Source organism: Oxyura jamaicensis, chromosome 3 (genome assembly GCF_011077185.1).
Source record: "Oxyura jamaicensis isolate SHBP4307 breed ruddy duck chromosome 3, BPBGC_Ojam_1.0, whole genome shotgun sequence".
Classification (NCBI taxonomy): domain Eukaryota; kingdom Metazoa; phylum Chordata; class Aves; order Anseriformes; family Anatidae; genus Oxyura; species Oxyura jamaicensis.
The window spans coordinates 15,823,933-15,839,030 of NC_048895.1; the positions used below are offsets into that span (position 1 = coordinate 15,823,933).

General features: G+C 49.5%; 1 protein-coding gene across 2 annotated transcripts in view; it reads right to left on the minus strand.

Moving 5' to 3' along the window:
• SPRED2 (sprouty related EVH1 domain containing 2) overlaps window positions 1–15,098 on the minus strand; it is a 59,666-nt gene that overhangs the window by 44,009 nt on the left and 559 nt on the right. Inside the window, exon 1 of one of the 2 annotated variants that reach the window (XM_035321069.1) lies at window positions 9,023–9,078. The exons of the other annotated variant lie outside the window; for it this stretch is intronic. Within the exon in view, the coding sequence (XP_035176960.1) occupies window positions 9,023–9,063 (41 nt within the window). The 5' untranslated portion in view covers window positions 9,064–9,078. Of the gene's footprint in view, window positions 1–9,022; window positions 9,079–15,098 lie in introns of those variants that run through there. 2 annotated transcript variants of the gene reach the window in all.

The window sequence follows — 15,098 nt, forward strand, 5'->3', positions numbered from 1 at the left end:
CAGCAAGTCAGAGATGCAAGCTGAATGCATCAAAAATAAAAAATAATTAAAAATAAAAATAAAAATCAAGTGGCTTTAAAAATCTCCATGGCACCTGCAGACTCTCCTCCCAGCCAAGGTGGCAATCGGGGAGTCTGGGCTCTGCTGCCAGGGCCCCCAGATGCCCGTCGTGCCTGCGATGAGCAGCTGTTGCTGGTATGGAGGATGGTACGGGGACTATTCCAAAAATCCTGCTCCTGGAGAGTGCCTGGGGCTTCCTCATGACCTTCTGCCAAGCAAGCGGCAGGCAGGACTGGGCAGGAGCTCCAGCTGGAAGGCAGGAGATAAAGGAATGTTCTCCTTCACGGGCTGGTCCTTTAACCATTTGACAAGGGAATCCATCTCCACCATTTTATCAGCCCTTCCTCAAGCCCATAGGTTTTGGGGTCTTCCCTCCCTTGCCCAGAACCCCCATACTCAACGAGGTGGCTCCTCACTTGCTTTCCTGAAGCAGCACTGGGATTTGGGCATGGCTCTTCTCAGCCTGCTGGTGCCCTACGTGATTTCCAAGAGCAGCACTATCACTAAAAGGGGTGCTCTTAACTCCGTCTGCTAACAGCTGGCAAAGCAATGACCTGCATCCACCGGCTGCAGAAGGTGCTACGTCTGTTTCGATTCATAAGGCTAAAATTAAGCTTTTCCTTTAATACAGAGTAATTTGGGGGTTGGTGTCCTAGTGCTTGTTAGGGCAGGCTTCCTATTCACCTGGGGGCAAGCAGGCTCTTCAAGCTTAATTAGGATGTATACCAGGCTACAGCATTTAATAGTTAATTGAAACACCGCGCCAACCTACGGTGCGCTCTGCATGTCTCTCATGCCTTGCGTGGTGGAAGTCCATGAGTGAGAGAGCTGTTCAGGGTGGGGAGAAGGTTTAATTTCAGCCAAGAGGAGGAATGTGTTCAGCACACTGCCTAACTAAGAAAAAAATAAAAATAAAAATCCACTCTGCCACAATCCGGTCCTGACACATGACATGGGCGGATTAATTAATGCATGATCCATAATGCAGAGGAGTGCTTAATGGCAAAAAAACATTCACAAAATCAGAGCTACAGCCGTAGAGACGTAATGCAAAACTGCTGCACCACGCAACAACACTCGGAGCTACCAAATCCACCCCAGTTCTGACGACGCACGTCTTCCGTACCCACTGCAAAACAAACTATTTCATTTCACCACTTGCCTCACAGAAGAGAAATGAATCAAGAAAATCAAAACCATGCAGTGTCGGTCCGATAAGGACCGGTTTGGAGCCCCCGTGCATCAGTCAGCAGGCATCCATGCTAGTGCAGCAACATGCAAAAAATCAGGCACCGACACAGCGAGGGAGCTCATCACAAAGCCCATCCTTGAGCTATCACGACCTTGTGCCAGGCTGGTGTGTGCTTTTGTACAAACAGCCACAAAGACCAGCCTCGGAGGGACTTTTTCCATGTTTGCCTCCGTGTGTTTGATGGGACGGAAGACAGTAACCGCCTTCTGACCTTTGCAACAAGCCACGCTGACAAAATCAAGGCTAACCTGCAATGGGAAGTTACCACATATAGCAGCAAATATTTTCCTTAAGCACAAAAGAGGTTAGTATATTTAGCATTTCAATTAGATCATGAATGACAAAGCCACATTCCTGCAGGAAAGTTCCTGTATTCAAGACGTTCCAAAATAAAATGAATATACAAAGACTGGATTTTAGCCTTTTGGTATTTCCTTCCCCAAATTTGAGGTCTACAGTTGTCAGTGGAAGTTAAATATAAAATGGCAAGAGCATGCAGAAGCCGTGAATGCACAACCCCTCCAAATTCAGCCTTCAAGTTCCTCACATGCCCCTTGGCTCCATGCAAGGAAACCCTACATGGCTTTCTGCCATCGCACCAACCTAGCGAGCTGCAATCCATAGGAAGGACTTTCCTGAAGCTTGTGTGATACTTCCTCCAGAAAAGGCTTTTAAACTTCTGGATGTATTTTCTGTCCAGAATTTGAAGTGAAATGTCAAATCTTTTTTTTTTTTTTTTCCCCCACGGATAATGAGGTATCATTTTCAAGCGTCTCAAAACCCATGATGTAGGAGGAAAACGTGCCTGGATTAAGAAAATCTCTTTCTTATCGGTTGTTCTCTTTGATGAATCCACTTTCCTTCAGAAGACGGCCATGCAAGCCAACGCAGAAACCCAGCATTAACCCTCACAAACCTCAGCAGGGAGTTTGCTGTGGATCTCGCTCAGCGGTAGAACAAAGGTAACACCCAACCCCAGACTCCTCCCAGAGATGAGGTGGGAAGAGCAGGATTCTCCCTAATAATACGCCTCTCTGCATTTTCTGTACTTGTTGCAAGAGACCTCAAGCATAGCTTTTGGCACCAGACAGTCTTCTCCTAACACAATGTGAAGTTTTTAAAATGTGTCATTGTTCACTTCATTGTTTGCTTTGCACCGTGGGCTCTACGCTGCGTTGTCTTTCCTTGCCAGCCCCAGCCATTCTTCATGCCTCTGTCACCTCTCCCTGGCTATTTGCTTAAGGCTGTGTACAGCACAGTCACTTCACATAACAAAGCGTACAAGTGCACTTTCATACGGTGCATTTCAACACTGGAGCTGGAAAGTGCTCTCACGGAGTTTCCCTCTTCCATCCTGAGGAGCCAGTTTTACTCTCAAGTTCAGGGAGCAGCAGAAGGCTCTTACCGACAAAACCACATGCAGAAATGCAAGAAAGGAGGTAACTTGTTCCTTCCACCCATGAAAACAACAGCTTGGAAGAGCAGTTGATTATTACTTGAAGACAGCCTCTTTCAATGGGAGAGCTAGCTAAACCCGATACACCCCTGTTACCCGAGCAGGAGCTCGGCAGGACTTCATGCTCCCCACTACACTTTGCAAGAGAAAGCAGAATTGGGTTTCCTCTGCAAACACCACGGAAACTCAGCGCTGAGAAGCAAGCTCATGAAACTGCTGTCACTGTACCTGTGGAGGCACCTGAATGAAGCTGCATGGGCATTGTGCACGTGGGGGACATCAGTTGTGCAAGGGATGAGGGTGAGCCTGCAGCACGCACACCTAAGCTAGGTTTGGGGTTGAAGTCAACAGCACATCCCTGCTGTCCTGCTGGGTACCCATGCTCTGCCAGAAGCCAGAAAATAACACACTGCTCAGCTTAAAGGGGAGGATAAAGCCAGGTACTCTGCACCTGGCAAGAAACGTGCCTCTGAACTAGGAGCGAAGGAGGACGAACGCCATCTGACACTGGGAAATCCCGTCTGCAGACACAAAGATTCACTTCTACCGCTCCACGAAAATACAGTCACCGCCTTCCCATGGCCCTTAAAGCAAAGGGTGACCCAGCTAGTCTAGGTTCACATCACAGCAGTTTTAGAAGCACGACCTGGAATCAATCAGTACATTAGTATTTTTTCTGCTGACCCATCACCAATTAAGTCAACAGATTTCTCTGCCATCCCCCCCTTCCCTTCTCTCCCTACCGCCCCCGTTAACACACAGAGATGTTTTTTTTCCATATACACTGCAGAACAATCCAGCACTAATTGTACTAAAAAGCAATGCTGGTAGCTATTTACCAAATATTTTGTTAAGGCATCCTAATACTTGGCCTGTCACTTTCATGAAGAGATGAGAGAGGACATGAAGGATCTCTCTTTGATGCTCGGTTCAGAGCACATAGCTGAAGGCCAGCTGACGTTAATCATCCGAAGAGACAACCTCTTCCAGGCACAGACACGTTCCCTGCAAGCACCAGCAGCACTATTCAGCTAGACCCCGGCAAGTCCATTAAACGAGTCTTTTTGGCTTTAATTGAGACACGCACCGTATGTTAGATATTATTTCCAACTGTTCCATAGACGACAGATCAGAGACAGCAGCTCCACAACCCCCTTGCTGAAGCAGCCAGGTCCTTCCACCCTTGCTTACAGGGCAGGGGTTGCTTCTCTGCAGATGCAGAGCTCTCCGCTTCCACAGCATGCGTACACGTCAAGAGAAAGGGTGGTGCATTTGGCCAAGGAACAACTCCAGGAAACACCTAATGGTGTTTCAAGATGCTCCTGTACTCTACCAAGTCCCAGTATGCTGTATTGGAATAAGGCTGCGCATGCCTTACGTTGTCACCTGCCAGAGTAACGCGTCCTTTGAGCATGGTTTCTCTGGAAAGAGGTTTCTGCAGTTCTTGAGTCAGAAGCACCAGAAGGAAGCCCTGCTACCTCCGAAAGCCACTGTCAGAGCAGTCCCGGAGGCCGGACACGAGCTGCTCTAGAGCAGCCACACGGATCTGCCCGGTGGCACGCACGCAAGGAAATGACTTCAGCATCCCACCAGAGACAAAACACACCGAACCCAAGGATGATGCCGATGCTTTTCTCTTTGTGTACAGAGTAAAAGCAGTCGCTGCAGCTGCAAAAGCGTTCTCCAGAGAGGAGGCAGCTATCCTGAACTACAGCCATTAACTTGTGTTTGTTTGTCGCCAATTCTACAGACGCTTGGGCATTACCAGGTTTTAGGCGTTTCCCTTCTCATACAAAGGAGGGAACCGTGGAAGACAGCCTGCTGCATGCCCAAGGTTAGGACAGCTGGACAAAAAAAGCTGGCTGCTTTAAATACCGACAGCATGAACAGGTAGCCAGTGCTCCCCACAGGTGACAGGAGATCAGCTGGAGAAAGTCTGATTGGGGACGCTAGTTTCTAGTCCCACCTCGACCATTCATAACCTGAGCACATAAACCAAAGCAACATTTATCCTTCTGAAAGCATGTACGGGTTTAGCTATTTGTCTTGCAGTCAAGTATTTTTGAAATGGTAGAATCACAACCTTGCAAATGGTCTAGTGAAAAATTATTCCTCCTATTCTTGCAGCAGAGAGGAAGCAAAAGAGGGAAACGGTCTAGTAATAATTAACTGTTTTTTCTTAGTAAGAAATTTGCAGCAAAGTTGTGTTTTACTGAACTCCCACAGTTTAAGTGCGGGAACAAAGGACACAAAATTGTCTGCATCATCGTAGCCCCAACCACGACGCACACCCTAGGTACATCCACGATCAGCAGCCAGCCATTTTATCACTTAAGTCACCAGAGACCTTGAAGTACATTTTGTCTAACCAAGGCAGAAGCAGAGCAGCAAGTGCTCTCCTGCTCATTGCTTTTCCACTTTGGCTTTGTTTTTTTATTTCTTTATTATTTTTTTTAAGTCAGCACTGAGAAAGCAATTAAGGCTCTCATTCTCAACTCCTACTACTGCACGAGCGAGGCGGCCCCGACTCCAGAAGTTTATATATTTTCTTTTTAAAATATGAATGGGAAAGTGTACACAAAACACCCTTCTTTCCCCATCCCTTCCTTCCCATGAGGAGGAGTGTTTGTTTTTTTATCCGACCTTATGAAAGGTTGGGGAAGCTATTCCACCAATACTCCGATAAAGGTAGCCCACACTTCCTTAGAGATACAGCGGAGGGAAGGAGGGGGGGACACCAACCTTACCAGCAATTCGAGCCACTAGAAGTAATTTCTACTACACAAAATGTCAAGCCAGGGCTTTTTATGTTTAAATGTATAAATCTTTGTGCTGCTTGTATGCCATTTCTGAAACAATCCACACAGCTGCTAACTTTGGGGAAGTCTTTTTCATTGCTTATAGGGGCTTGGGGTGGAAATGGAGCTTTTCTGCACTCTCTGGAAATGTATTTTGAGGACCTTCTTTAAAGACTTGCATGCTGAACCAAACCAAACCAAACGAGTGGGTGGCAGCAGACTTTTAAAGCCATAATCTTTTTCATTCATGGGCTGTGGTTTCGAAGCTCCACAGTCCAGCACCAACCCAAAAACTGGGAGACCCCCAGCCACATCTCAGCCTCTGGGTACACAAGCGTTTCTAGGACCTACCAACAAAATCAGGAGAGAAGCAAGAATATTTTTAAGGTGCAAACAGGAGAGAAGTTCAGTAAAACCGTCACCATATGCAAGGGCACACATTACAGCATCGCCTAGGCCAGCATCATGCCAGGGTAGTCCCAAGACCAACAAAAAATACTTCAGACATCAAAGAAGCCTCTTTCTGCCCTGCCTCCCCTTCACCTTCCACCTGGCAATCATTTCTACACGTGCCACATCTGCGCAAGCACAGCTTTTAGGTGGGGGAACACCCCCCTGTATGCACACACCAAGTCGAGCAGAGGAAATCGCCCACCTCCCGCTCACTTCTGCACCAAGCTTCTGCGTTTGGAAGGATTTTAACCAAAAATGGTCACTTATCAAGACAGATGAGCCCGCTGACCTGGGAAGTTCTATGGCAAAGGGAGATGCAGACGATTTGGTAAAAGCATGGGCAGAGGCGATTAAGAGCTTGGAGAAAACCACCAGTATTTATCACCTAGCTTGTTTTGGGAACTACCATAAAAAGGCGCATCGCCAGGCCGATAAGATCTTCTCAAACTGGTGGAGTTTGTGCGTACATAGACGGGGGGGGGAAATGGTTTATTTGGGCTCGAGCGCTCTTCCTGCAGGATGCGGTGTTTACAAAGGGTATTTCTAGAACTTCCTGCTGCTGCTCGCGAGGCCGTTCGCTCACCCCTCCTGGAGCCAGACCGGGTCTCTCCTGAATTTACCCGGAGGGCCCCAGATGGGCATAACCTGGGGGGCTTTCACCAGCACCCCCCAGTTCAGCGGGGCCGAGCTCCGAGTCACTGAGAGAGGGAGAAACGATAGCTCTTGTTGATGTGTTTTTCCTGGAAAAATCTTCTAGTTGTCCTATGTAATACTTGTTATTTTTAAACACGCCTTCAAAATGCAGCTAGACCCTTTTCTCCCTCCTCTTTATTAATAATACTTTTAAATCAAATTAACTCCATGCTTTGCTTTCTTCAGGCAACAAGCAAAAAAAAGCTCATCTTCAGAGCTCCTTAATAAGCTTCCAGCCATTTAACATTTGGACTCTTATGCAGTATGGCAATCCCCAAACACTAAACACTTGCGGGAAAAGAAAAAAAAAAACACACACACACGGAACTTCTTCTCTTAAGCAGCTCTAGTGGTTTAATTATCCTGCAGCCTTTCATTGGTGTTTTTAAGCACGGAAAGCAAGTTGGGCACTAAGTTTTCCTCCTAGTTCACCAGCTAAATGCCAAATGCTTTTTTGAAAGCAGGTCATTGAGGCAAGGCAAACATCGCAATCGCTATTTTTCAGATCTCCCTACAGCTCGCTAACCTTTCTATCTCCACAGCCACCGAGCTGCATACATCCAGCAACAAGACGTAAAGAAAGGCCTGGCTGCAACCAGCTCAACACCTCCCGTGCCAAGTTTCAGTCACAGATGAATTATGTTGGCAGCACCATAAATCTCGAGCGATAAAGTTTTTGCTGTAATTTCTCCAGTATTAAGGAAAAAAAAAAGAGCAAAGCACAAGAATGCATCACTATGAAGTATTGGCGGGTTTTACTCAATTTATTATACATGCATTGTAAAAACACCGAGCCTATCCAGCTCCGAAACACAGGGATTCGTGCTGCGGCCTAAGGCCAATGCTGGACCCTGGCTATTCAATGCTCATCTCCCCACCAGGGAAAATTTGTCAAGCATTTTCCCATATCTAGCCACAGCATTTTTCCATATCTAGCTGGTTGGAGCTTCTCCTGGGATTTGGGAGCAGTGGGTTTTGGCTCCCTCGGGCCTGGAAGCCTGCTCTCCCAGCCCGAGCAATGGCTTTTCTTCTGAGTCGTGTTGTGCCAACGTGGCGAGCAGGGGCATGGCCTCCTCTCCTGCCTTCAGGCACGGCTGCCCAGTGAGGCCCAGTGGGGCTGTGGGGTCTCCTCGGAGATCTCCAAAACCTGACAGGACGTGGTCCTGGGCCAGCAGCTCTGGGTGGCCCTGCTTGAGCAGGGGCCTGGACCAGATGTCCCCCAGAGGCCTCTTCCCACCTCAGCCATCCTGGGATTCTGCGAGCAGAAAGGAAGTTAAACAGCTGAAATAAACTCCGAGTGTGCTTTGAATGAGCCCGGCTGATAACTCTCAGATCTCTGTGTAATTTTGAAGAACCAGACTGTTTGTAAATAACTTGCAACGCCGGACGCAGAAGCCCTGCAGCAGGGGCCGAGTTTACTTCTCAGCTCTGCTCAGGTCTTCCAGTAACTCCTGACTGAGTCCCTTTGACTCGTGAAAAATGGAGAAAAAAACCCAACAACTAACCACCAGCTGGCTCTCTAATAATTAAAAAGATTGTGGAGGTGTGCTCAATGCCCCTGCATCATTCCAGAAATTCAGTCTTCCCGCAGGTCACGGGCTTGCTGCGGTGCAGCACCAGGTTCCAGCGTGCAGGGAAGCAGCTCTGATTTATTGCAGCATCCCGAAACCCCGACTGCTGCCAAGACACCTCCACTGCATTTCAGCAATTGCAAAGGGAACTAATCTTGTGCCTAACTACTTGCCAAACAGGTAAGCAATGCTAAATATGTTTATGTATGGAAGGGGGGGAAGCTGCCCAGCCTTCAGCCCCACTTTTAACTAGTGAAAAAAGAAGTAACGCGACTAGCCACGCAGGACAAACGTAAACCACAATTAAGATCTAAACATTTCAGGTTTCCTCAGGATGCGCATGCATGTGCACACCACACTCAGGCCCTCACACAGCTACACAGGTCCCTATAACCAGAGAAGCGCTTGCACCATGTCCCTTCCTTCCCCATGAGCCAGATCAAAAGACACAATGTTTTACAACACATCTCAGTACTGATGCAAGCCTCCCACAGGTCAGCAGCAGAGGGACGAGAGTGACCTACTCACTCACCTTCCTTGTTAAAAAACAGGGGAAAAGCAGTTGCTCTCAGCAAGAGACACAGCTTTGTTCCTAGCGAGATGTACACAGGTAGCAAGTCTTATGACATGTGGAAGGCCGTTTAATACCCACGCATGAACCAATCTGTTGGATCGCTTGGGTCTTTTGCTCAGGATGCTATTTTCAGCTTGCATCTCGCCTGATTCTGCAGCTCCTCACCTGGCAAGTGCCACCCAGCAGGGACCAGGCTCTAACACCATGGCAATCGTTGCTTGCTCCACGCCAGGCTTTGCGAAAGCAAGCGGCTCCACAGCCCGCTTCTGGAAACATCGTAGATGATGGGGAAATCAAAGAGTTTGGCTACGGAGCCATGTAACCCCTCCTCCCCGTGCTCGCCAGTAAGGAGAAATTTCCTTCCTTGATGGAATAGCCATCAGCTATCGGGCTCAGCTGACAGACTCAAGATCTCTCCTCTGATTACAGCACACGTAGGAGTCGAGAACAAAGGGGAGAAAAAAATAAAATGAAAACAGTCCTTGAAGTTTGAGTTGCAAGCAAAGAAAGTCAAAGAAGAAAGTTATTCAAAGAGCCTAAGAACAAGGAGACCGGAGACAAAAATAATAATTTGGGATAAATCTCCCTTAGACCTCCTGCAACAGGTAGAACCTGCTGGCTGTTGGCACACGCACCTTTCAGGCCCTGAAAGCACACTTTGTAATACTGTTTTTGATAAAACACAGCTTGCTTTTAAGGTGAAGCACCTACTTCTGTTGTGCGAGGCAGCTGGCGTTTCGCTTCAGCTGCTGGTTCGTTTGACCTCAGGAAAGGAGAGGCAAGGATCGCCGATGGGACACTCGCAGTACCAACACCGACGGTCGTGCTGATGCCCTAAAAACCCCCAAACGAGCGCAACGCCATGGCACAGCTGCACAAGGAAACAAAGCTGTAGAAACTGCGCACGCATACCCACGCATGCCAACCCAACCCAAACCGCAACCTCCGTGCCAAAAAGCTGATATAAAACCAAACCAGAGGGCGAGGCGTGAAGGGGGGCATCAAAATGCAAACGGAGAGAAAGCTTTGGGCCAGAGGACGCGGAGAGGAGCTGGCAGGCACAGCCCTGGGGAGCCAGCTTGTCAGAACTGACTGAGCACCAGAAAAATAAACGATGGAAAGGGAGATGACCAGGAAACTGGGGGGTGGATGTGGGTTGGGGAAAGGTAAGCAAGGAAAAGAAAACTCAAAGAAACTTGGCAGAAAACAGAAGGAAACCAAACAAGGAGCATTAGAAACTGCCAGCAGAGGTTCCCTGTGGCCAGGGTGGGAGAAAGGGTCAGTGCCACAAGGCGCTGGAGATGCTGCACCGCTCTGCTCGCTGGCCAGCTGGCCAGCTCGGAGAAGACCTTCTTTACTGGTGCAGGGAAGTACAGGGCAGCAGCTTCTCTCCTGCTTTCTGCAGAGGTGGGGAACTCTGAGGCTTACGCCCCCCTGTGACACCATCCCGACCACCACTAGGGCCACGGGGCTCACCAGCATCCCTCACCAGCACCACTTTGTGGTCCTTCCTTCGACATCTGACACATGAGAAATCCTCTTGCAACTGCACATGGGCAGAAACAAAGTGGTTGTACCCTCACACCACAAACCACCCGGCCACTTTTATATTATTTTTAATTTCCACACTGCTTCAGAATTATAAGTCCTCCAGAAATCAAATGCTTCACTTAGCAAACAGAGCATCCAGAGCTGTACTTTTAGTTTTGCTCATCTCTGTCCTCTCCCCATTCCTGAGCGTCTCTTGCAAGGATTACCTTACGCTGTTAAGAAAGAGTGGGAAAAGAAAATAATGTTCATTTTTCAATGGATTCAGTGAAAGGAGCAATTCCCATGGCCAAAGTTGGCCTCAGCAGCGAGGAAAGCTCACGGTGCACCTTTGCCAACAAGCCACAAGACCTTGACTTCTGCAGAACCATCCAACGGACTGAATTTGTATGCAATGGCATTTATTTTGAGATTCATCTGTCTGCCTGCACCCTTTACAGAACCGTAACGATACTTGGAGTTTGCCGAGCGCGTCCCTCCCAGGTTTAATATCTCCAGAGGATCATTTATTCTTATTCTGCTGGAGGGAAGGAAATTGAATTTTCCAATCTCTCAAGCATGCCAGAACGTGCAGTAAAGTGACGGGGGGCTGAACCCAGCAGTCACGTTGCCTCTCGTTCCCGAGCTCCTGTTTTCCAACCCGGTCCAGAAGAAGAACGACAATTATCATCATCTCCCTGCGGTTTGGTGGCCTCAAGGAAACAATTTTGTGGTTTCAATCCAGCTACCAGCGAAGCGAGTCCACGTTAAGAAAGAGCCTCCCCTGCACGACGTACTTTTGTTTGCAGCCTCGGGATTTAATTAAAAGGGCAGATAAAGCCTACCTTTTAACCCACGCTAGAGGGTGCGCCAGATCAAGATTAGAACGTGCTGCAAAAACAGGTTGAAGCAGCTCCCAGCTGCATCCATGCCACGGGCAGGCACCGTCCATCACCAGCCCCCGGTGTTCCTGGTTGAAAAAGCCACTTGCTGGCCCAAAGGCGAGTTCCTTCAGCTTCTCTTTGTTGAAAACAGGACTGGGGTTTTCTGAGGGTTTGGGCTAGAGTGCTGAGTCCACAGAGAAATTCAAGTCCAGCTCCTTCTCTCTTGCTTGTACGCAATCCTCTTCCCACAGGTCTCTCTCCATGTTGACCGAGCAAACACCCTCGCAGAAATCCCTCTATCTATAGCTGCTTTTCAAGTTGTTTCCAAGACAGAAGCAGAAAGCTTAGCTCTCCCTTTTTTTTTTTCCTTTTTCCATCCGACAGAGCTATTATTCCCTTATAAACAGCAAGTTCTCCAAGTAACTGAACAAAGCAGCTACTTACATGTAGTATTTTAAACAGTCATGTTTTCAGGCCAAGAAATAAACAGTTATATTTTGGCAACCCTTCATTTCCTGTCCTATTTGTGAGCAATAATGGCATGACACATAGTATGTCCCATGCTTTCCTCCCTGGCTCAAGCTCGCAAGAAAAAAATGTTAGCTGAATGAATGGCTTATGACAGCTACAGAAAAATCACCAGTATTGGGCAAAAGTGTGTTGAAAATGGAAAAGAAAAAAAAAAAGAAGATTTTTCAGTGTAAAGGGCAAACTGCTACAGTGATGGGTTCAGCGTTCGGAGCAAGTGACGGCGATGCTCGGCAATGGGAGGAGGTGGGACTGGGCGACCAGTGCAAGGACAAATCAGCCTGAGCTGTGCCTGGGAGGGGAAAAACGCCTCGCCCCGAAGCACTGCCATGACCCAATGCTGCGTTTTGCCTGCCCTGCCTTGTAACACACCCGCAACGCCCCAGATTAACCTGGCACGGCGAGAAGCCCGCGGGGCATCGCAGGAGCCGTGCGGGCGCGCTTCCAGCCCGCGGCACTGGGGCTGGTGCAGGCGAAGAAACCAAGCGGGGACGGCCCCGCGGTGCAGGTCGGGGCTGGGGGAGCTGGCTGGGCTGGCGCGGGGCTCCCCGGCTCCATCCCGAAACGCCGCGTTTGGGACCGCCACTTCCTCGTTCTCTGACCTTTTCCATTTAATTACTTCCTGTGACTTTCTTGGAACCCTGCATCGTAATGATGCGCCGGCCGCCTTCGGGCGTAACTGAATCATTTTATGCCTTCCGATTCGGCTGAATACTCCTACTTGTAACCAGAAATACAGCGGTGACCTGCCTGGGGGCCACTGGCTGCCTGCCCCAGGCTCTCCCACCACCTCCCAGCCCTGCGGCTTTAATGCTGCCCGTTCATCATCCCCTCTCCCGGCCCCGAAAACGGAGAGGAGCACGGAGGCAGGGAGGGAAGGAGAAATGAAGCCCGGGAAGCAGAAAGAGGCGCCCTCCTCGCAATGACAAATCGACCTCTAAGTATCGATCGGAAATGGTGCAGTCATTAAGGAACCCATGAGTCTCCGGCATCCTAAGCCCTATTCCTCCTCCTTGGTTTTGTGAAATGTTTCAAAACTCAAAATATTATAGTGATGTTCTCAAGACAAAAAAAAAAAAAAAAGCCAACAAAAAGGGGGAAAAAAACCATAATTTACTTTTTTTAAACTGCATCCTGACAGTGGTCCTTTTTTTTGCAATCTGGCTGTTAACATTTGCTCAGAGTGCACTCAGTGAAATGAGAATAGCTATGCAAATTAAAGCCAGATATCTAGGGCAAATAGCACGCTATACCACCATTGTTCTGACAGCTAGAGAAAACTTATCAGGAGAGCCTGTCCTTATTTCTTTTAACGCCATATATATTGAAAAAAAAAATCACTTCACCCACCGCCGAAACGAAAAACAACATATGAGTCACCCGCTTCAGCAGCGCTATCAATCAATGCAAGACCGGAGGGGAAGGGCTTACGAAGGAGAGCGTGGCGTACCTAAAACACCGAACCGTGTCCCGCAACATCACGGCCCGGGTTGTGCCGGGACGAGCCCGGTGCTTCCACGGTGGTGGCGGCAGCAATCCTAAAAGCTGCTTGGGATGTGGACCCGCCACAGTGCTCCTGCTGTCTGCCAAAAATTGGTACCAGGAAGGGGGCTCAGCACCAGCTGCCTATCACTCCCCGTCTCCTGCTTGGTTTCTGCAGAGAAGCAGGCAGGAGAAACACACAACGCGAGATCCTCCCTCCCGGCACACATAGGAAGGACACGAAGCGGCACGTGCAAGGAGGATTTATTCTAATACGAACTGCAGCCTACAATTAAATAAAAATAAAGCTGAGCACTTGCTGCTCCACTGATCCACACCGACACTCACCTCTGCGCCAAGGCCTGTGCAAAAAACGCAGCTGGGGCAGCATCCTCCCCCGAGACGGAGGCTCACAAGCATCGTGCATCGATGCCCACGCGCAGCAAGCACCGGCTCTGGTCCACCACACAGAAACAGGTCTGCTTTCACGCTCTCCAGCCTGCATACACGGACCCACCTCTCTCTGTTGTCCGATTTGAGAAATGAAACCGAGAAGCAAACCGAGGACCGGAGGGGGTTTTATCGGAAGTGAGTCCACCACGATTTTCCAGCCTGCTAGGTCATGGCAATCTACGAGAGAAACTCAACTTTTTTCTGGAAGAACCATGCCGACTTCAAAATAACCACAATTTCAGAAGCTACGTATAAACATGTATTTATAGCCTCTTCATTAAGAAGTGCCAAAAATACAATTCCTCTTAACACACGCGTTGCAGTCAGAAGCCATTTCCCTCGCCACTAACATCTCCGCGGCACATCACATCGAAATAAGCTCAGCGTTGTTAAGGTATAAGCGCAGCGCATGCCGGCAATTAGATTTTTACCCTAAACCAGAGCCGAGGTCGCACAATTATTTTTTTTTTTTACGGTGCTTTACGAGCCCTGCGAGAAGTCCTTTCACCGCCCGCAGCACATCCTATGGCGCTTGGCACCAAACCAGTCCTGCGTGCGGTGACTCATTTTTCTGACTGTCAAAACCAGAAAGAGATAGCCAGGAACGATGTTCTGGCGAGGAGGAATAGCTGCGAGGAGCCGGCCCTGCAATTCGGCAGCAAATTTTTGTTAGGTTTTATTTTTAAGGGGGGGGGGGGGGGGGGGGGGTGTCAGTCATTTTGGAGGCTCGGGGATTTAATAGCGGGGAGAGCTGGGAGTGCTCACGTGTGGACGGGGGTCCCCAGGTCCTGATTCGGGGTAGGGAGGGGATATGGGGGGGGTGTAGGAAGGGGGGATGGAGGGGGGGAGGGTGGAGGGGGGAGGATTTTGGGGGCGCACGGTGCAGGCAGCGACCGCCGGTTACCGGATTTATGAATGCGCCGTCATGTGACGGCCGCCTCCTATTCACAAAACGGCGGACGGGGGCGGGGCTCCGTGCCCCCCCCCCCCTTTTACCCCCACCACCCAAAAAAATAATAATAAAGAAGCCCCCACGAGCCCCGAGGGGGGGGTTGCCCCCACCCCTCAGGCCCGGCTGCCCCCTGCACCCAACCTCCAGGGTGGGGGGGGGGGCCGTAGGTTATAGGGGGGGTCCCTCCATATACACCCCCCACACCCCTCTTTGTAACCTCCCGGGGGCTCGTCGGCCCCTCCCCCCGTCTTTTTGGGGTGGCCGCCGGCTTATTTATTTATTTATTTTTTATTATTTTTATGAATGGAGCGGGCGGTATGCAAATGAGGGCGGCCCGGGGGGGAGCGCGAAATGGCGGATGTGCGCGCGCGCGCGCACGAGCGCGTGTCCGTGTGTCCGAGCCCCGGGGGGGGGG